Source organism: Hylobates moloch, unplaced genomic scaffold, assembly GCF_009828535.3.
Source record: "Hylobates moloch isolate HMO894 unplaced genomic scaffold, HMol_V3 SCAFFOLD_23, whole genome shotgun sequence".
NCBI lineage: Eukaryota > Metazoa > Chordata > Mammalia > Primates > Hylobatidae > Hylobates > Hylobates moloch.
In genome coordinates this window covers 5,398,062-5,421,439 of record NW_026652298.1, presented here as the reverse complement: position 1 = coordinate 5,421,439, position 23,378 = coordinate 5,398,062, and the positions used below count along the sequence as shown (strand labels likewise).

The following is a 23,378-nucleotide window of genomic DNA, read 5'->3' as shown; positions in this document are numbered from 1 at the left end:
GCTCCATCACCTAGGCTGGAGTACAGTGGCGCCATCTCAGCTCACCACAACCTCTGCCTCCTGGGTTCAAGCCATTCTCCTGCCTCAGCCTCCTGAGTAGCTGGGATTACAGGTGTGTGCCACCACGCCCGGCTAATTTTTGTATTTTGTGTAGAGATGGGGTTTCATCATGTTGGCCAGGCTGGTCTTGAACTCCTGACCTCGTGACCCACCCACCTTAGCCTCCCAAAGTGCTGGGATTACAGGCGTGAGCCACTGTGCCCGGCCGTGTGACCCCATCTCTTAAAAAAAAAAACAAAAAAAAGAATGAGAAACTGAAATATGTACACGTAAATATAGTAGTTTCTTATTTAGCATTATTCTTTTATTGATCAAAACCAGTAGTCAAAGGGCCAGATACTAAATGTCTTAGACTTTGAGGTCACATACTGTCACATGATATTCTTCATTTTATGATCATCAAAATTATAAATTATAAAATTTATAAAATTATAAAAACCATTCTCAGGAAAGAGGCTGTATAATAATTAGGTTGAAGCCAGGTTTGGCCTATGGGCCAGAGTTTGTTGACCCTTGATCTTCTAAAAATCTCTATTACTATTTTAGGATAAAAAATATGTAAGTAATTTGGTAGTTTATAAAAACTACCACATATGAGATATTCAGAAACTTGCAAGTTTAACTGAAAATAAGAACATTCTGGGAGAAAATAGGATTTTGAAATTAGTATTACTAATAAAAAGAAGAGAACCAACATTCATTAACATTTAATAAGGACCAGTGATTGGGCATCACTGGAATGTAGCTATCTCATTTAAGCCTAAACAATAGCTATGTGAAATAAATATTAAGATTTCCTCTTGTGTGGCCAAAATAGGGATTTCCAAAATGTTCTGGGTAGGGTAATTTTTTTCCCAATTTTTTTTTGGCTTTTTCCCCTTAGGCCTTGACATCAGTAGTTGTGGCAAAGTCTTAGTTCCATAATGGAATTACTTAAGCCCTTGGAGGAGTAGAGGTAATCCCATATCTCTGGGTCTAGTTGAGACCTTCTAGAGGCTCTGCTCTTGGAAACAAACCTCCAAGATCCCAGTTGAGCAAGTTTATACCTGCATGTTTATTGTTTGCCTGGAAATAGAGTCAGCATGTGCACCAAAGTTGAATGCCATTTGTTAACTGACACTGAGATGAGTCTAGCAAGTCAAAGTATATAAACAGTGATGTAAAATTAACAATGATATAACCATTCTTAATGGATGTGTGTATACATCCACACTCGTTTTCTGAAAATCTCAAAATTATTTTGGATTTTTAAACTCTTGCTTTTTTAGTTAGATTTTCTATATTTGAAAAATAATTTTTAAATTCACTAATCAGGGATGCATAGTACTTGTTTATGATAGTTAAAATGTGTCTAGAGGGCCAGGCGTGGTGGCTCACGCCTGTAATCCCAGCACTTTGGGAGGCCGAGGTAGGTGGATCACAAGGTAAGGAGATCGAGACCATCCTGGCTAACACGGTGAAACCCCGTCTCTACAAAAAAATTAGCCGGGCGTGGTGGTGGGCACCTGTAGTCCCAGCTACCCGGGAGGCTGAGGTAGGAGAATGGCGTGAACCCGGGAGGCGGCGCTTGCAGTGAGCCGAGATCACGTCACTGCACTCCAGCCTGGCAACAGGGCGAGACTCCGTTCAAAAGAAAAAAAAAGATGTCTAGAGTCAGGTATTCTGATGTGTAGAAAATATCCTATTTTGCATTTCCTGGTTCTGACATTTCTCTGTGTTTCCTTTTTACCAGATTGCCCCAGACCATGTAGTTCCAGCTCCAGAAGAGTGCTATGTATATAGTCCATTGGGCTCTGCTTATAAACTTCAAAGTTACACGGAAGGATACGGTAAAAACACCAGTTTAGTAACCATGTGAGTGAAACTGCTTTTTGGAGCATGACTTAAACTGTATATGAATGAAAATTACTGGTTATTTTAATTTTTGTCTCAATTAAAATATTTGAAGAGTCAAACTCCATTTTTTTACTGCTATTACTCTGTGTTTTCAGTTTTATGATTTGGAATACCATGATGGGAACATCTATACTAAGCATTCCTTGGGGCATAAAACAGGTAATACTAATTTTTCAGCACACTTTTTGCCTAAATGTTTTTCTTTTTATATTGTAAGTTTTATAACAGAGGTTTTAATAAATCTACATAAAATTCATTAAAGAAAATAGATGGTTATATTTAGTTTTTCATGAGTTGTCAAGTTTTTATCATGATTGTTTAGGGTGAAATAATTGCATATGAATTTATGCTTACATGATGATATATGCTGTTTTATACTTTTATTTTTAAACAGGCTGGATTTACTACTGGAATGTGTGTCATCATATTGATGGGCCTTTTAACACTTTATTGCTGCTACAGAGTAGTGAAATCACGGACTATGATGTGTAAGAATTTGACACAGTGACAATAGATTGTGGGTGTTAATAAGCATTTCCCTTTGAGGCAGATCACTAGTGTGTATATGCCACATGTGTGTCAACTGTCTACTTTGTACCTAAAGATTTACTTCTGTAATTCATCGCTTTCAGCTAAATTGATTTGTTAATAATATATTAGTGGCTGCTTTTGAAATTCAGAGAAGCTGGGAGTTATTTGCAGAGTGCATTCACTTTGGTGCTAGTTTCTTCATAAGAATCATTTAAAAACTCATATTTATAAAATAATGTCTTTGCCAAAACTAAATTGAGAATTCTGTGCTTCCTGTCAGTTAATGGTGACTTGTTTTGACCTATTCATACCAAAAGATCTAAATGTTAGAATCTGCTAAAAGTAGAAATTATAACTAGAAAAATATGAAAATGCAAGCAACTCTCTAGTAATGAATATTTGAAGTTGTGTGAACACCTTACCTCTACTCGTATCTACAAATTCTGGATCAGGGAAATATTTTTTTTAGGTTGTTTTTAAGTAGTCTAGGACCTAAACAAGCATGCATATTTCGTTAAATCTTAGCAAGTATGAATCAACAGGCCAGACTTTGCCTCCAGTTTTTTTCTGTGCCTACTAAGCAGCTTCCTTCTTTATGTTAACCAGATCTAGTATTAGTCACTGGGCAAGTATTTGTTTAAAAGTCTTGAGAAGCCAGACCTGGTGGTGTGTGCCTGTAGTCCTAGCAACTCAGGAGGCATGGTGGGAAGATCAGTTTAGCTCAGGAGTTTGGGGCCAGCCTTGGCACTGTAGCAATACTCCATCTTAAAAAAAAAAAAAAAAGAATAAAAAAGTCTTGAGAGAAGACTCATTCTGGTTTCTAAATGGTAAGAGGAGATCATTTTAGCCTCCGGTTTCTAAGGCAAATTGTGGCTGAACTTGGAAGACTTCTTTAAATATATATAGTAAGTTCGTGTCTTATCTAATTCAGCATCTCATTTAAAATTGGAACAGAGCCCCCACAGAGTTCTCTCTATAACTGTTTTTTTCTTTTATTTTATTTCTTTTTTTTTTTTGGAGACAGGATCTCACTCTGTCACCCAGGCTGGAATGCAGCAGCGCTATCACAGCTCACTGCTGCCCGGACCTCCCAGGCACAGGTGATTCTCCCACCTCAGCCTCCCAGGTAGCTGGGAGGTGCATACCATCCCAGGTAGCTGGTAACAGGTGCATACCACCATGCCCGGTTAATTTTTTGTATTTTTCATAGAGACAGGGTTTCACCATGTTGCTCAGGTTGGTCTCGAACTACTGGGCTCAAGTGATCTGCTCACCTCAGCCTCCCAAAATGCTGGGATTATTGGCTCCATAACTGTTAACTTCCATGTTATTAAACTATTCCACACCATTTAAAAAGAAGAGAGGCTGAGGCACGAGAATTGCTAGAACCCAGGAAGTGGAGGTTGCAGTGAGCCAAGATTGTGCCGCTGCACTTCAGCCTGGGTGATGGAGTGAGACGGTCTAAAATAAAATAAAATAAAATATAAAATAAAATAAAATAAATAAAATAAAACTTCCACCAATTCATTTTACAAAGTCCACACACCCCTAACACAAAGCCTGACACTACCAAAAAGAAAGAAAATAATATAGAGATGTAAAATTTATTTGTAAAACATTATCATATAGAATCCAATGGTATATCAAAATAATATCCTGTGTCTAAGATAAGGTTTATTCCAGTAATGCAAGGATGTTTCATTATTAAGAAATCCAACATAATTCACTACATTAACAAAGAAAAATTCATAATTACATCAATAGATGTCAAAAAGGCACTTAATAGAATTCAGCACCTGTTTCTGATTAAAACTGTAAGTGAAAAGCACTACTTAAAAATAACAAAGTCTATTTATTCCCAGACAAGTACTGGCACCATTCTAAAATTATGAAATGCTAAAGCAGTTTTCATTAAAGTCAAGAAAACATAGAAATGTTCATAATTAATAAGTTTTTTTTTTGGAGATATTGTCAAATGCAACCAAAAACCCTAAATAATATAAAAACTAGAAGAGACTTAGAATTATATTATCAGTCAAAAGAGAATTTTATTAGAAATGCTAAGAGTCACTCAGCTCACTGCAACCCCCTCCTCCCAGGTTCAAGCAATTCTCATGCCTCAGCCTCCCGAGTAGCTAGGACTACAGGCGCCCACCACCACGCCTGGCTAATTTTTGTATTTTTTTTATTTTTTATTTTTTTGAGACAGAGTCTCGCTCTGTCACCCAGGCTGCAGTGCAGTGGCGCGATCTCAGCTCACTGCAAACTCAGCCTCCCAGGTTCACACCATTCTCCTGCCTCAGCCTCCCGAGTAGCTGGGACTATAGGCGCCCACCACCGTGCCCAGCTAATTTTTTTGTATTTTTAGTAGAGACAGGATTTCACTGTGGTCTCGATCTCCTGACCTCATGATCCATCTCCCTTGGCCTCCCAAAGTGCTGGGATTACAGGTGTGAGCCACTGTGCCCGGCAATTTTTGTATTTTTTGTAGAGATGGTGTTTCGCCATGTTGGCCAGGCTGGTCTCGAACTTCTGACCTCAAGTTGATCCACCTGCTGAGCCTCCCAAAGTGCTGGGATTACAGGCATGAGCCACCACGCCCAGCCAAAACAGTTATTCTTGATAGTGATATTGTCCTCACGTTCTTTATCTAGATGTGAATTCTCATAGTCTAATGTCCCCAACTTTTCAGGCTTATGACTGCTTTCTGCCATGTGCTAGCTGCCATATTTTGCTTCAAAGATGGCAGAACTTCAGTTTTTCTATATTCATCAAACATAACAATTATTTCAAAGTAGTTCAAAGCATGGGATCATAGAGGAAAAAAGACTGTAAAATTATCCTTTGATGACAATTAAAATACTCTTTCATAGGTTATACTTATCTGTATTCTTTCTTGAACATTGAAATGCAAAACAAAAAGTTTATATTATTAATATAATAATCCTATCATGGAAAAGCAAATGGTCTTAGTTTTTTGTTTTCTAATGTAAATTTCTATCCTAAATGATAGGAATCTCTAAATACATGCTTTTTAAAGTTAATCATATTGTATTTTAGTTGTCTTCTACTTTATCACCTATTTTTTAGTACATGTTATGTTTTTACAATCACCATTTGTGTCTCTTAATGATTGTATACAGTTGCACATGGCAGCTCTATTGTATTTGCTTAATCATTGCCCTATGTCGTATGTTAAAGTCATTGCTTGTTTTTGCTATTCTAAAGAATACTCTTCTAAAAATATTTTATATATACTTTCTGTATTCTTTTAAATTACTTTCTTTTTGGTGCAGTGGTGGGATCATGGTTCACTGCAGCCTCAACCTCCTGGTCTCAAGGGATCCTCCCACCTCAGCCTCCTGAGTAGCTGGGACTACAGGTGCATGCTGCCACACCTGGCTAATTTTTGTATTTTTGTAAATATGGGGTTTTGCCATGTTGCTCAGGCTGGTCTCCAACTCCTAGGCTCAAGCAATCTGCCCACCTCAGCCTCCCAAAGTGCTGGGATTACAGACCTGAGCCACCATGCCCAGCCCTGTTTGTCTTTTTCATTATAATTTGTTTCTTCAGTTGCTAGAAGAGGATAACCTTTCATGTTCTATTTCTACATTATGTTTTCTAACTTTTTTGTTACTTAATTTCTTTCTTTTCTTTTCTTTCTTTTTTTTGAGATGGAGTCTCGCTTTGTCATCTAGGCTGGAGTGCAGTGACATGATCTCAGCTCATTGCAACCTCTGCCTCCCAGGTTCAAACAATTCTCATGCCTCAGCCTCCAGAGCAGCTGGGACTACAGGCGCGCCACTATGCCCAGCTAATTTTTTTGTATTTTTTGGTAGATATGGGGTTTCACCATGTTGGCCAGGCTGATCTCAAACTCCTGACCTCAAGTGATCTACCTGCCTCGGCCTCCCAATGTGCTGGGATTACAGACATGAGCCATCGTGCCCGGCCTGTTTGACTCAGTTTTCTGAAATTTATATTGGCATGTGGTAGAAAGTGTGACTCAAGAAACTTACCGCAATGTTGTTATCCGAATATGCCAAATATTAAGTAACATTTTCTGGCCCTTACTGATGCTTTTGTCTAACCTTAGTTTATCACTTGCTTTTATGAATTATAAAATGTTGTGATACTATAATCTGTTTCTCAGGTTATCTGTACTATTTTATCTACATTTCTTTTATTTTTCTATATTGTTTTAATTTTATTATCTCATAATATATTCTAATGTCTAGTGATAGAATACCCATAATCTTTCGCCAAATATTTTGAGTTTATTTGGGGAACACAAATTATGAATATGGAATATATGTTCAACATTTAGTTTTATTCTTTCTCTTATTTTTTCTAGCTTCGTTGGATACCACTACCTGGGAATATCCAGATGTCTGCAGACATTATTTCGGCTCCTTTGGGCAGTGGTCAAGTCTCCTTTTCTCCTTGGTGTCTCTCATTGGAGCAATGATAGTTTATTGGGTGCTTATGTCAAATTTTCTTTTTAATACTGGAAAGTTTATTTTTAGTAAGTATCTACATCATATGCTTTTAACACAGCACTTTCAAATACTATTACCACTGTAATGTTAGTTCTAGCCTTAAATTCTAGGACTTGGGATAAATAAAATAAGAAGTAACATATATAATTTTGGAAAATATATTTTATTCAGTTTGCTTTCTATGGTTGTGATCTCAAATATAGTGTATGTTTATTTCCAAGCATTAATCTTTGAAGGAATAATATTCCTCCAAAATCTTTAGTTAATATAAAATATGTCTATAATCCGACAGATCTTTTAAGTTTGTTTCACTAAAGAATTTGATATGTAGACTCTAGGGGAAACAAATTTCAGCCACTTATTTTCAACATATTAGGATATAAGATTAGGAAGTCAAAGAATAATGGAATTTATGTGATAAATATATTATTAATATTTACATATCACAGAATTATAATTTACCCAAATCAGCTACTTAAATTCTGAAGAGAGTCTTAGGAATCAGTCCAAATACTTCTTATAATTTTTTTTAGGTTAGATAGAGGAAGTTCATTTTTTTAATTAATGAATTTTTTTTTCTTTTTTTGAGACAGGGCCTTGCTATGTTGCCCTGGCTGGTCTCAAACTCCTGGGCTCAAGTGATCCTCCCACCTCAGCCTCCTGGTTACAGGCTCATGCCACTGTACCAAGCTAGAAGTTCATTGTATAAGATACCAAACCATTTTCTGTATAAAGGTTTTACTAAAGTTTTCACTAAACCTAAAGTTTAATATATGTTTAGCAGCTTTAAATAAAACATATATTTAAAATCTGGATTTACATGAAAACCACATTTCAAAATGAGTCCTAACGTAATCACAACAGCTAATTTCCCTAAGAGCCTTTGAATGAGGGAGATAAATTCTATTTTATTTTAAACATTAAAAAATAAAATTAGCTTTATAATTTTTATCGTCAAGCATTTTTATTTTGGGGGGGGTTTTTTTTGAGATGGAGTCTTGCTCTGTCACCCAGGCTGGAGTGCTGTGGTGCGATCTCAGATCACTGCAACCTCCACCTCCCAGGTTCAAGTGATTCTCCTGCTTCGGCCTTCCGAGTAGCTGGGATTACAGGCACCCGTGATAACCAGCTAATTTTTGTATTTTTAGAGATGGGGTTTCACCATGTTGGCCAGGCTGGTCTCGATCTCCTGACCTCAAGTGATCCTCCCACCTTGGCCTCCCAAAGTGCTGGGATTACAGGCATGAGCCACCGCGCCTGGCCCCAAGCATCTTTATTGTTTAAAAAACTATGAAATATTTCAAACTACAAAAAAATGCAAAAGCTAATATAAATACCAGTATACTGACTAATGAGTTTTCATGTCTCATTTTGTCATATTTTTATTAGATCTCCTTTTTTTTGTTTGTTTTGGTAGAGACAGAGTATCAATATGTTGCCCAGACTAGTTTCTACCTCCTGGCCTCAAGCCATTCTCCCACCTCAGCTTGCTAAGAGGCTTGAAATATAGGCACAGGCCAGGCACAGTGGCTCACGCCTGTAATCGCAACACTTTGGGAGGACAAGGCGGGTGGATCACCTGAACTCAGGAGTTCAAGACCAGCCCAGCCAACATGGTGAAACCCTGTGTCTACTAAAAATACAAAAATTAGCTGGGTGTGGTGGCGCATGCCTGTAATCCCAGCTACTCCGGAGCCTGAGGCATGAGAATCTCTTGAACTTGGGAGGCAGAGGTTGCAGTGACTGAGATTGCACCACTGCACTGCAGCCTGGGCAACAGAGCAAGACTCTATCTCAAAAAAAAAAAAAAAAAAAAGAAGAAGAAGAATTATAGACAGAAGCCACTATGCTTCGTTAGTTCTGTATTCCTATAAAAAGAAATATTATGGATAGAGTAGAAGCCCCACGTGCACTCCTTCTCAATCTCATTTTCCTTCTCTGAATTTGGTGTTTATCAATCCCATGCACTTTTTGGACTTTTACTACATGAATATATGAGCAACATATACTATTTGTTTTGCAGTTTTTTTTTGGTGTTTGTTTTGTTTTGTTTTGAGACGGAGTCTTGCTCTGTCACCAGGCTGGAGTGCACTGGTGAGATCTCGGCTCACTGCAATCTCTGCCTCCCAAGTTCAAGCAATTCTCCTGCCTCAGCCTTCTGAGTAGTGGAGATCACAGGCGTGCACTACCACACCCAGCAAATTTTTGTATTTTTGGTAGAGACAAGTTTTCACTGTGTTGGCCAGGATGGTCTCTATCTCCTGACCTCGTGATCCGCCCACCTCAGCCTCCCAAAGTGCTGGGATTACAGGTGTGAGCCACGGCGCCTGGCTGCTTGTTTTTAATCTACATAAACGCTTTTGCAACTTGCTTTCTGTCTTTCATCATCTCTATTAATACACAAAGTTCATTCTAATTGAGTTTAGTAATATGAATATACAACTTTTTTATCTGTTCTCATTGATAAACATTTAATTTGTTTTCACTTATTGTGCTATTGCAAGCAAGGCTTTATTAAACATCCTTATTTCTATCTCCTTGTATACATGGGGGAGAATTTCTCCAAGCTATGCACCTTATAGTCACATTTCTGGAATTTAAGATATTCACATTTTCAACCTTACTTGAAATTGCAGAATTGTTCTTTATCATGCTTGTACCACTTACACTCCTGCCAACAGTTTATGAAAGCTCCCCTTGTTCCACATCCTCAGTCATACTCAGTATTATCAGACTTAAATTTTGCCATCAGGATGTGGTTTTAATTTGCATTTCTCCTCATAAGGAGTGACATTAATCATCTTTTCTTAATTATATTGACCATTAAATAGCTTATTCATATCCTTTGCCCCTTTTTCTATCGGGTTGTTGGTCCTTTTCTTACCTATAGGACCTCTGTAAAGTTCGGATACTAACCTTTTATCCATTATCGTGTTGCAAATATCTTCTAATTAGTGGCTTGTCTTCTCTTTTTATATGGTAGCTGTATGTTATTCAAAAGTTTTTTATTTTAAAATTAGTGTTTTTCTCCATTATGATTCACAACTCTTCCATATACGTTTTAGAATCAACTTATCAAGTTCCACAAAATTCCAATCAGAATTTGACTGGACTTGCATTGATTTTATCAGTTTGTACACCGTACAGTAATTGATATCGTTGCGTATTGAGTTAGAATTAGATTGACATTGCATTGGATTTATTGATGTGGAGAGAATTGATATCATTTAGATACTGAGTCTTCCTTTTTTTTTTTTTTTTTGAGACGGAGTCTTGCTCTGTCACCCAGGCTGGAGTGCAGTGGCGCGATCTCGGCTCACTGCAAGCTCCACCTACCGGGTTCACGCCATTCTCCTGCCTCAGCCTCCCCAGCAGCTGGGACTACAGGCGCCCGCGACCACGCCTGGCTAATTTTTTTGTATTTTTAGTAGAGACGGGGTTTCACCGTGTTAGCCAGGATGGTCTTGATCTCCTGACCTCGTGATCCACCCACCTCGGCCTCCCAAAGTGCTGGGATTACAGGCGTGAGCCACTGCGCCCGGCCTAGATACTGAGTCTTCCTATTCATGACTTTGGCATGGCATAGTTCTTTGTTTATTTAGGTCTTTAAAAAATTTTTTTTAAGTTTTTCTTGATAAAGATCTTGTGTATCTTTTTCTTTTTGGAGTTTTTCCTCGGGATCTTAACATTTTTTCTGTAACTATAGTTCTAATATACAAATATGCAGTTTTTGTTATAAAAAATCTCAAACAAATACAAAAAACAGAATAGTATAATTTCTTCTTACCTAGTTTTAACAGTTATCAACATTCTGTCATTTTTAAATCAACTATAGTAGTGTTTTTCAACCATTTTTTCATTATTATCCCTTCAAGGAGCCTTTTAGATATTTTTTTCTGATCACCCCTCCCATGAAATTTTAATACCGAAGATATACTGTAAATCTCTTTATGAACTGTATGCATATATATGCTTTATCTGTAGGAAGAGTTTCTTTCACACCTTAAGAATGAATTTTGTCCCTCTTGAGAGTAACATCACATCCATTAAGAAGACATAATCCATGCTATTCCCACTCCCCACCTAGTTCAACTATTAGTATTTGTATAGTTCTTCTTTTAGATAGTATTCATTGAAATAAATAAGTCTTAATTATACATACATACATCTATACAACCCAGACCTCCTTCAAGAAATAGAACATTTCCATCTTCCCAGAAAGTAATGACACATTTTTGATTATACATTCAAATTATTTGTTGCTATTATAAAAGAACCTGATTACATTTTGAATGTTTTTTTGAGACAGTCTCACTCTTTCACCCAGGCTCTGGGGTGCAGTGGTGTGATCACAACTCACTGCAGCCTTGACTTCTCCAGGCCGAGGTGATCCTCTCACCTCAGCCTCCCGAGTAGCTGAGACTACAGGCAAATACCACCACCATGCCTGGCTAATTTTTTTATTTTTTGTAGAGACAGGTTTTGTCATGTTGCCCAGGCTGGTCTTGAACTCCTGAGTTCAAGCAGTCTGCCCGCCTTGGCCTCCCAAAGTGCTAGGATTACAGGCATGAGCCACCGTGCCCTGCCCCTTGAATGTTTATCTTGAATCTAGCAAACTTGCTGAACTCTTACTGATTCTAAAAATTTTGTAGCCGGGCATGGTGGCTCACGGCTGTAATCCCAGCACTTTGGGAGGCCAAGGTGGGCAGATCACGAGGTCAGAAGATCGAGAGTATCCTGGCGAACACGGTGAAACCCTGTCTCTACCAAAAATACACAAAAATTAGCCAGGCGTGGTGGCAGGTGCCTGTAGTCCCAGCTACTCAGGAGGCTGAGGCAGGAGAATGGCATGAACCTGGGGGGCGGAGCTTGCAGTGAGCAGAGATTGCGCCACTGTACTCCAGCCTGGGCAACAGAGCAAGACTGTCTCAAAAAATAATAATAATAATAAAAATTTTGTAGATGCACTTTGTGTTTCCTATTTAAATAATCACATCATCTGTGAATTTAAAAAACTTTCTGTTTGGGCTTAGTGGCTCATGCCTGTAATCTCAGCACTTTGGGAGGCCAAGGCAGGTGGATCACCTGAGGTCAGGAGTTTGAGATCAGCCTGGCCAACATAGTGAAACCCCATCTCTACTAAAAGTACAAAAATTAGCCAGGCGTGGTGGTGGGCACCTGTAATCCCTGCTACTCAGGAGGCTGAGGCAGGAGAATCGCTTGAACCCAGGAGGTGGAGGTTGCAGTGAGCCAAGATCATGCCACTGCACTCCAGCCTGGGCAACAAGAGTGAAACTCCATCTCAAATAAAAATAAAATTAAAAAAAAAACCTCTCCAGTTTTCTTTAATAGTTCATATATGTATACATATTTATATTTATATATGTATGTAATTATATATACATACACAGACACATGTATAAATGTGTGTATCTATATGTATATATTGACGTTTTTTTTTAAGTGTGAAGTTGCATTGAAGCAGTGCTTGTAGATATTCTTATATTGTTCATAAGGAAATCTTTCTAATGTTTCACAAATATTACGTTTGTTGTGGGATATCAGTTGTACCCTTTAATAATTTAAAGACATTCCCGCATATTGTCTTCTTAAGCATTTTTATTAAAGTGGTTGAATTTTATCAAGTATTTATTCTACATCCCTTGAGATAAACAAAAGATATGAAGAGATAATCAAGAGACTATCTTAATTAAATTTTCTCCTTTATCAATATGATGAATTAAATGAATACTTTTTGTAAAATTTAAACCATCCTTGTATTGTGGGGCAAACTTAAATAAGTTCATTAGTCATGACATATTTTTCAGTTGCCTTACTGGATTGAATTTGCTTTTTTGGAGGGGTAGGAACTAATATTTGTTTAGATCTTTTGTGTCTTTTCCTAACAAATACTGGCCTATGGTTTTTCTTTTTCATGCTGTCCATGAGCCTTGGTGTGTTAGTTTCCCAAGGGTGCAGTAACAAATTACCATAAATATGCTTACAACAACACAGATTTCTTCTTTCATAACTATGGAGACTAGAGATGTGAAATCAAACGGTGAACAGGACCCTGGTCCCTCCTAAGGCTCTAGGGAAGAATCCTTCCTTGCCTCTTCCTGACCTTTGTTGGTTGCTGGTGGTCCTTGGCATTCCTTGGCAAGTACGTACATCACTCCAGTTACTCCCTCCATCTTCACATGGCCCTCTTCCCTCTGTGTGTCTCTGTCCAAATTTCCCTCTTCCTATAAATTGGGCTGGGCGCGGTGGCTCATGCCTGTAATCCCAGCACTCTGGGAGGCTGAGGCAGGTGGATCACCTGAGGTCAGGAGTTTGAGACCAGGCTGGCCAACATGGTGAAACCCTGTCTCTACTAAAAATACAAAAATTAGCTGGGCATGGTGGCAGGTGCCTGTAATCCCAGCTACTCGGGAGGCTGAGGCAGGAGAATTTCTTGAACCCAGGAGGTGGAGGTTGCAGTCATGTGACTGCACCCCAGCCTGGGTGACAGCAAGATTCTGTCTCAAAAAAATAAAAATAAAATAAAATAAAAGACATCAGTCATTGGCTTTAGGGCCCACCCTAATCTATTATGACCTCATCTTAACTTGATTGTATCTACAAAGACTCTATTTTTAAATAAGGTCACATTCTGAGGTTTCTAGTGGACATAAATTTGGGGTAAGGGGAATGCTATGTAACCCAGTACACTTTGTGTCAAGATTTTACTAGCCTTATTGTAAGTCTGGCATCAAGAAATTACACAAAGATTCATAAATTCCAATCTTAAATCATAAACAACCCTTGGAGATAGTATAAAAACCCAGAGTACTACACTGTTTCTTTTATTCTGTCTTGAGAAACATACAGTGAAGATGAATAATTTAACTATTTAACTTACTTTTATGACCTTAAAACCTAACCCAGCACCTTTTACTATCTTATTCAAGTTTCACAACAGATACTTTTATTAATGCTTACTCAGGTTATAGAAGGTTAATATCAAACAGAATAAAGTAAACCCCCTGAGGCAAGTAAACACATTCTCTGCCTGTTCTCTCTTTCACTGTAGAATGATGAATGCTCAGCCATCTGCATGTGCTTTATTCTTTGTTACTTCCTTTAGTCTAACTCAGTGGTTCTTATGTACATAACAATTCGTATATGGCCTTAGATCTATAAAAGTATGTATTGTACTTTGTTAAAAAAAAAAACAAAACTGTAATTGATTTTCCAGGTAAGATCAGCTGTGTGTGAGTGTTGGTTTCCCCTTTTTGCACACTTTAGAATTGTACTCTATGTGAGATGTAACTTTAGTGTGAGTATAAGAGAAAACTTACATACATATCTTTATTCTGGGGCTTTAAACTATCATTAATTCAGTGTCGTGGATAGATTTTTTTGAAATCTTCAATTATGTAAAGATTTTCCACAGTGGAACTGTGAAGCCATTAACATTATCATGCCTGTAAGTGAAGAAAACTGTAGAAGGTGAAGCTATGTTAACAGTGAAGTAGTCTTGGTTCAGTGTACTAGATTACTACACGGATATTAAAAGATTTTTATAGGCCGGGCACAGTGGCTCACGCCTGTAATCCCAGCACTTTGGGAGGCCGAGGCGGGTGGATCACGAAGTCAGGAGATCAGGACCATCCTGGCTAACACAGTGAAACCTGTCTCTACTAAAAAAATAGAAAAAATTAGCCGTGAGTGGTGGTGGGCGCCTGTAGTCCCAGCTACTCGGGAGGCTGAGGCAGGAGAATGGCGTGAATCTGGGAGGCGGAGCTTGCAGTGAGCTGAGATCGTGCCACTGCACTCTAGCCTGGGCAACAGAGCAAGACTCCATCTAAAAGAAAAAAAAAAAAATTTTTATAACTAAAAGACCTTAAAGGGTAATAGATTTAGTACCTTTCATTCACTGTTAAACTATATTTTTTCCTTTATTTTTAGATTTTATTCATCACATTAATGACACAGACACTATACTGAGTACCAATAATAGCAACCCTGGTAAGTAGTTTGGGATGTTTGTTTCTTTACTCTCCACCTTGCTCCAAAAAGGATTTAAGGTAGAACATGTGACCTTATTTTAGGTAAATGATTAGTACAAAGTTATTATGTTTACGAGCTGCTACTAAATTGTTGGTAGTGTGTTTAAAAAAAAGAACCTCCAAAAAGGCTGTGTTAATGTAACCAGGCAGTAGGTTGTATTAATGTGAGCTAGGTAACATTTAGTTCATATTATACAATCCACAATTTTATCTACAGTATCCATATTTGCCTGTGAATAATCAATATTTTCAAGAACCTATATCACTATTAATTATATCAGATGTCTAGAAGCATAGTTCTCAGTTTAACTTAGTTTTAGAGATCTATTGTTTTAGTTATTAATATATAGGCTATACAAATTTGTAACCTGTAAAAGAATTCATTTTCTAGTAATAAACAGAGGTTAGTAACTAAATATGGAAAAATAAATTGAAGCTTTGACTCCAAAAGAAATTAATTTCTTAGAAATTTTTCTTTATTTTTAAAAAGTAAACCCTTGTGGCCAATGGGTTTAATCCAGTATGGCCGTTACAGGGAAAGTGAATATAAACATTAATATAACTTTGGTAACAATTATGCTGTTAAACTTAAACGTCACCTAAAGCTTTATGTATTTAGATTTCAGGGATACCAAATTGATGTCATGTTGGAGATGCACATTGATCACTAAGAGGATAATTCATTAAACACATTTATTAAGCCTACTATGTGTCAGGAACTGTTCTAGGCTCTGGGGATATAATAATGAACAGACAAAAGTCCCTCCTCTCATGAAGTTTACATTCCAGTGTTTGCTACTCAGTGTCTTACTTTTCCCCCTAATTAAACCTGTCTTTTGTTAATGCTAGAAAATGAGTGAGTAAAGTACTAGCTTTTATTCCTGTGGACACATACACGTATACCTTTGAATTATTATACTAAAATCTCTTGTGCCCTATCCCTTACTTCAGAATTTTCAAAGGACCAAATAATATCCTTGTATTTAAAGAGAAAATTATTTTACTATACCTATTCTGATATTAATTGATGAAACTAGTTTACTAATATCTAAAGTTAATAGTACTTCTCCTCCAGTAGGGAGTCAGTTCATCATTAAGGTAATAAATATTAATATCACAGTCACATTGGTGATTTAGAGAACCCATCAGCAAAGTCAGTTTACTTTATATAGTGATACCTTATATCCAGCACTTCTTGATTTCTCTGCTAATGTTTATTTTGAATAGTGTAGTAAACAGTGAGAGTATGAAACAATCCATTTCAGTTAATGTAAAAAATTTTAGCTGCTGAGCATGGTGGCTCACGCTCTTAATTCTAACACTTTGAGATGCTGAGGCAGGAGGATTGCTTGAGCCCAGGAGTTTGAGATCAGCCTGGGCAACATAGCAAGACCCTGTCTCTACAAAAAAAAAAATTTAATTAGCTGGCCATAGTGGCGTGCGCCTGTAGTCTGAGCTACTCGGGAGGCTGAGGCAAGAGGATCACTTGAGCCTGAGGGGTTGAGGCTACGGTGAGCCATAGTTATGCCACTGCCCTCCAGCCTGAGTGAGTGAGACCCTGTCTCAAAAAGTGAGACCCTGTCTCTCAAAAAAAAAAAATTACAGCTAACATTTATTGAATGTTAACATTTATTGAATGCCTGTGTGCAGGCATTGCATTAAATGTTTTATAGCAACCTTAAATGGTAGATACTGTCAACTCCATTTTCCAGTTGAAGAGACCAGGGAACATAGAAGTTAATTTCATCCAAGGACACCTAAATATTAAGTGGCAGAGTTGGGATTCATTATTCAGTCAATTAACTTCCATCCACAGCCTGTGCTCTTTTTTTTTTTTTTTTTCTGAGGCAAGATCTCTCTCTGTTGCCTAGGCTGGCCTATAGTGGCATGATCATAGGTCACTGCAACCTGGTACTCCTGGGTTTCAGCAATCCTCCCACCTCCACCTCCCGAGTAGCTGGAACTACATCCCATCCAGGAAAATTTTGTTATTCTTGTAGAGACAGGGTTGCCATGTTTTCTAGGCTTGTCTCAAACTCCTGGCCTCAAGTGATCCTCCTGCCTCAGCCTCCCAAAGGGCTGGGATTAAAGGAATGAGCCACTGTGCCCAGCTGCCATAGCCTGTGCTTTTAACCACTGTAATTAGCACAAGAAAATTTCTGTCCAGAGCATAGAAGAAAAAAAGCACACTAAAATGTTGACTAAGAAGGAGAAAGAAAATTAAATGTTTGGCTCTGTGGCATGCCAAATAATGGATAGAGAATAAAATTAAAAATAGAACTGACAATGAATATTCTTTCTCTTTTTCAAATGATAAGCATAGGGTTACTTAATATGAGTATTTTCTACCTGCATTAAGAGTTCTTTACGAAAAGCTGATTATTAGCAAAAGCTCTATTGTGACATTAGAAACACAATGAGAATGGCTGGTACTCTGTCTGATAACAGAAGAAATTGCCACTTGTAGATCAGTATTTAAGAAACATACATTTAGGCCCGGTGCGGTGGCTCAGGCGTATAATCCCAGCACTTTGGGAGGCCGAGGCGGGCAGATCACGAGGTCAAGAGTTCGAGACCAGCCTGGCCAGCATGGTGAAACCCCGTCTCTACCAAAAATACAAAAATTAGCCAGGCATGGTGGTGTGTGCCTATAATCCTTGCTACTCAGGAGGCTGAGGTAGGAGAATCACTTGACCCCGGGAGGCAGAGGTTGCAGTGAGCCGAGATCGCACTACTGCACTCCAGCCTGGGCGACAGAGCGAGACTCCATCTCAAAAAAAAAAAAAAAAAAAACATTTTACTGATTTCCCAGTCATCTGGGTACCATTTGGACTCTTAGGCTTCTATCAAATGTGATCAACTTCCAGAATTATTTTGGATTGTTGGGATTCAAGATTCTTGCATTTTTATCAGTCATTATGATATCATGTCAACTGTTTCAATGATGTTTGCTTTTTATTCCGAACCCATAGATTTTGTTTGTTGTTAAAAGAAATCTGCTCTTTGGCCTTTGTATGGGTCATTAGTGTAATAAACAGTCACCCTAAATGATATTTTTTATATTATTTTGTAAATAAGACCAAATACCATCCAGCCCAGTATTTTCACTCTGGCAATGGAACCAAGGGATATTTGGTGGGATATTTTTATAGTTTTCAGTAGAGTTTAAAGATACTATCTCAGGGCTGGGCGCGGTAGCTCACGCCTGTAATGCCAGCACTTTGAGAAGCCAAGGTGGGTGGATCACCTCAGGTCAGGAGTTCGAGACCAGCCTGACCAACATGGCAAAATGCCCTCTCTACTAAAAATACAAAAATTAGCTGGGCATGGTGATGTGCGCCTGTAGTTCCAGCTACTTGGAAGGCTGAGACAAGAGAATCGCTTGAATCCAGGAGGCGGAGGTTGCAGTGAGCCAAGATCACGCCACTGTACTCCAGCCTGGGCGACAGAGTGAGACTCTGTCTCAAAAAATAAATAACAATAATGATAATATCTCAGAAATTTTAAAGATTCCATCACCCTTATTTATTTTTAGGTGAAGGAGTCCTAATATTCCTAAAATTAACCCTCTATTTTTTCCAGAAAAGAGAAATTTAGGCTCCTAGGAAGAGTTGAGGTTGGTAGAGCAAGTATCTGTCTCTAGAGGCAGTCATTTTCTGTTTTTTGTTTTGTTTTGTTTTTTTGTCCTCTTCTCTAATCTGGTGCTTTCCTATTGCAGTGATTTGTCCAAGTGCCGGGAGTGGAGGCCATCCTGACAACAGCTCTATGATTTTCTATGCCAATGACACAGGAGCCCAACAGTTTGAAAAGTGGTGGGATAAGTCCAGGACAGTGCCCTTTTATCTTGTAGGGCTCCTCCTTCCACTGCTCAATTTCAAGTCTCCTTCTTTTTTTTCAAAATTTAATATCCTAGGTAAGTAGTAGCACTGAATTATGGAGACTTTGTGTAATAGAATACGTGGTGGAGTCTAGGGAAATACGGTCTGAGTGGGGAGTTACCTTCCAAGCCTGTTCATCTGTGTTTAATTTGTTCATTTGTTTTTGTTTTGTTTTGTTTTGTTCTTGAGATGGAGTTTCGCTCTTGTTGCCCAGGGTGGAGTGCAATGGCCCAGTCTCAGCTCACTGCAACCTCTGCCTCCGGGGTTCAAGCAATTCTTGGCCTCAACCTCCCAAGTAGCTGGGATTACAGGTATGCGCCACCACGCCCGGCTAATTTTGTATTTTTAGTAGAGGTGGGGTTTCACCATGTTGTCCAGGCTGGTCTCAAACCCCTGACCTTAGGTGATCGACCTGCCTCGGCCTCCCAAAGTGCTGGGATTACAGGTGTGAGCCAGCACGCCCAGCAATTTGTTCATCCTTATGATAACCTGATTTTTTCTATTTTTTTTAGGGAGTTTGGCACGGAGAAAAGTGTAGATGACCATTTTTGGTTTTGTTGTGTGTTTTTTTTTTTTTTTTTGAGACATGAATTATTTGGTTTCTCATTCCAAACTTATGAACAATTCTTCCTCATTTCCTCTGAGGATACAACTAGATGAAATAGACGAAAATTTCAGGAGGAGAGATCCAAATTGGATATTATAGGAATTCTTGATTCTAACGGTTGGAAACAGAACTTACTAAGGAAAGTTGTAGAATGTTTTTTCCTACAGTCTCTAAGAGTATTATGCAGAATTGTCACCTGACTTTGAACCTGGGAAGTCATTCTGTATCTCAGGCTTCTTAGGTTTATTCTGCTTTTGCTGTCTTCCTCAGTGCTTTTTTTTCTTAGAATGCTATTGCCTTCTTCAAGGAACAGACCTCTTTCTGTGAGCCCTGCTTTTCAGAAACCACTAAACGAATGTTTTTACCCCACTTAAGGTGGCAAAAGGGGCCAGCTGTGGTGGCTCACGCCTGTATTCCCAGCACTTTGGGAGGCCAAGGCAGGTGGATCATGAGGTCAGGAGTTCAAGACCAGCTTGGCCAAGATGGTGAAACCCTGTCTCTACTAAAAATACAAAAATTAGCTGGGTGTGGTGGCTGGTGCCTGTAATCCCAGCTACTTGGGAGGCTGAGGTAGAGAATTGCTTGAACCCGGGAGGTGGAGGTTGCAGTGAGCCGAGATTATGCCACTGCACTCCAGCCTGGATGACAGAACGAGACTCTGTCTTAAAAAAAAAAAAAAAAAAAAAAAAATCGCGAAAGGAACCCCCCAGTGAAAGTTCAGATTTGGCTAACCAAAGACAAGTATATCATTCATAAAGAATTGATAACGCCACATAAACCATACGATTTCACCTCCTCCCTGTGGATGTGATCTCTGGCAGGCAGTCTAGAGCATAAAATAGATAGGCTGGGTGCAGTGGCTCACGCCTGTAATCCCAGCACTTTGGGAAGCTGAGGCAGGTGGATCACCTGAGGTCAGGAGTTCGAGACCAAACTGACCAACATGGAGAAACCCCGTCTCTACTAAAAATACAAAATTAGCCAGGCATGGTGGCGCAAGCCTGTAATCCCAGCTACTCGGGAGGCTGAGGCAGGAGAATTGCTTAAACCCAGGAGGCATAGACTTCATGCCATTGCATAGAGATCATGCCATTGCACTCCAGCCTGGGCAACAAGAGCAAAAACTCTGTCTCAACAAATAAATAAATAAATAACCCATCATATCAAGGAACAAGGCAGTGGCTTCTAGGTTTCCAGAAGACCAGAGGAAAAGTTAAAATTATTTCTCTTTGCCCGTCTGCCTCAGGAACAGGATTCACTGTAAGCTGCCATAGACACACCGAAGGTGAAGAGTTGTGGTTATATAAGCTCTGGCGTCCTGTTTTCATCCTTTCTGAATCAGCTAATCTCCAAACCCACAGTACTGCTTATATCGCTTATTTGTGGTTTCCTGATTTGCTTGCCAACTTTTCTGTGAAACAGATCTTTTAAAAGAATATAAACTTATAGAAGGATTTGCTCAATTGGGCACAACAATCACCAGACTTCCAACCAGGTTGATTGTTCATTCTTCAGCTCCTTAAGGATATTCTGCTTTTGTTCTTTTCCTTGGTACTTTCCCCTTCTCTTAAAACCATAGCTTCATTAGAGGAATTAGCATCTAAGGCCTTCCTGAATTTTCTGACTCTACTCCATAATGACTAGACTTAATTTCTTAAAAGGAATAATCTTCCACCTTCTACACTACTAAGAAATTCTGAATGCCCATTTTACCCGGTATATAATACCTGAGAATGGAGTCTGGAATCTCCATCTAGCAAGTAATGCTACCCAATCAAAACCTCATCTAGATACTAAATCAGGATTGTTCATGTATTTGGCTTCTCACCTTTCTCAAATATTCTTTTGATCCACATTCACTGCTTTTCTTTCTTTACCTTCTTACCATCTCACATTAAATACTGTGACAGACTGTCTCTAACACTTCCAATTCAAAGAATAAAAGTAAGTTTCATGTTGTTTTTTCAATCCTATGTAATCCTACAATTTTATAATGGACTCTCTGCTTGTATCTTCTGCTTAAACTCAACTCATAAGTAAATGAAGCAGTTTTGCATTCAGCAATATATGAGCTACCTTCTTCTGATTCTTCTTTTCTTATTCTTTTTTTTTTCCTTTGAGATGGAGTCTCGCTCTGTTGCCCAGGCTGGAGTGCAGTGGTGCAATCTTGGCTCACTGCAAACTCTACTTCCTGAATTCAAGTGATTCTCCTGTCTCAGCCTCCCGAGTATCTGTGATTATAGGCGTGTGCCGCCACACCTGGCTAACTTTTGTATTTTTAGTAGAGACGAAGTTTCGCCATGTTGGCCAGGCTGGTCTCGAACTCCTGACCTCAGGTGGTCTGCCCACCTCGGCCTCCCAAAGTGCTGGGACTACAGGTGTGAGCCACCACGCCCAGTCCATCTGGTTCTTCTTAGGCCTACTACATAGAGTGTCTTTGTTTTTTTTCTGGTAACTCCCTCAGCTTGTTTCTAGTCTTTAGATCCCAGCTGGGTGTTAGTGGCGATAATCAATGCAGGTATCAGTTTCCCACACTTTGCTGAGACTATGGAAACAATGCTTGATTTTAAAATAATCTGTAAAACACACAAAGATAATAAATGGTTTCTGAATTTTTCCTCACAGGCACAGTATCTGTCCTTTATTTGATTTTCCTTGTCACCTTTAAGGCTGTTCGCTTGGGATTTCATTTGGAATTTCATTGGTTTATACCAACAGAATTTTTTGTACCAGGTGAGCTGCTTTGGCAAAATAATAAATTATAATAATGTGATCTTAAGTTAACCATTTTTATATGCTATTCTAAAACAAGTAATTTTTTTTATGCTGAGCATTTTTATAAATGCTATTAAGTTAAAAACAGGACTACAATTGAGATTATTTTGGGTTTCCTGCAGTTAGTGGTAACCAGGGCCCTTTGTCATTTCTACTTGTTAGTTGAAGTTCATTTAAGTTATAGTGCACTAATACTTGCATTTTCTGTGTTTTTCATCCAGCCTTTCTGATGGGTATATAACGTGGTATTACATTGTGGTTTTGTGTTTTTTAATTAAAAATTTTTATTGACATATAATAGTTGTACGTATTTAGGGGGGTACAATATGATATTTTAATACCTCGATGCAATGTGTATTGTTCAAATCAGGGTAATTGGGATATCCATCACCTCAAACATTTATCTTTTTGTTGGGAACTACAATGTGGTTTTAATTTGCATTTCTGTAATGATCAGTGGAGTTAGCAACTTTTCATATGTTTGTTGGCCATTTGGATTTCATTTTTTCTGAAGTGCTTCTGTTTTTCTATTTAACTGTCTGTTTTTTTCATATTGATTTATAGGAGTTCTTTATACATTCCAAATATGAATCCTTTCTCAGATACATGTAATGCAATTATCTTCTTCCTGCTTACATCCTTTCTTGATATGCCTTTTCAAAGGAATAAAGTAAGCAGTTTGAAAATGATCAGAAGTTTGGAGCTTCTTTAAAACCATTTTGTGAAGGAGTCTGTTATTTAATGTGTTATGTAATAATCATGGTGTAAATGTCTGTGTTCTTTACAAAGTGTATTTTCCACACAAAAACTTGTACATGCATGTTTATAGCAGCATTATTCATAATAGCCAAAAATAGAAACAGCCCAATGTCTATCACTAACAAATGGATAAATAAAATGTGGTGTATCTTTCTTTTTTCTTCTGAGACAGAGTCTCACTCTGTCACCCAGGCTCGAGTGCAGTGGTGCAGTCTCAACTCACTGTAACCTCCTCCTCCCAGGTTCAAGTGATTCTCCTGCCTCTGCCTCCTGAGTAGCTGGGAGTACAGGTGCGCACCACCATGCCCGGCTAATTTTGTAT

The 23,378-nt window shown here is 38.5% G+C and overlaps 1 protein-coding gene across 11 annotated transcripts in view; it reads left to right on the top strand.

Annotated features, from left to right (window-relative positions):
• The window catches only part of SLC38A9 (solute carrier family 38 member 9), an 85,961-nt gene that overhangs the window by 39,540 nt on the left and 23,043 nt on the right, over positions 1-23,378 (top strand). For all 11 annotated transcript variants that reach the window (XR_009211761.1, XM_032144766.2, XM_032144767.2 and 8 more), the window contains 7 exons: positions 1,793-1,914; positions 2,052-2,115; positions 2,351-2,444; positions 6,842-7,012; positions 14,937-14,996; positions 18,756-18,950; positions 22,148-22,255. Coding sequence is in view for 10 of the 11 variants with exons in the window: in XM_032144766.2 (XP_032000657.1) it covers positions 1,793-1,914; positions 2,052-2,115; positions 2,351-2,444; positions 6,842-7,012; positions 14,937-14,996; positions 18,756-18,950; positions 22,148-22,255 (814 nt within the window). In the remaining variant the exon portion in view is untranslated. The remainder of the gene's footprint in view (positions 1-1,792; positions 1,915-2,051; positions 2,116-2,350; positions 2,445-6,841; positions 7,013-14,936; positions 14,997-18,755; positions 18,951-22,147; positions 22,256-23,378) is intronic.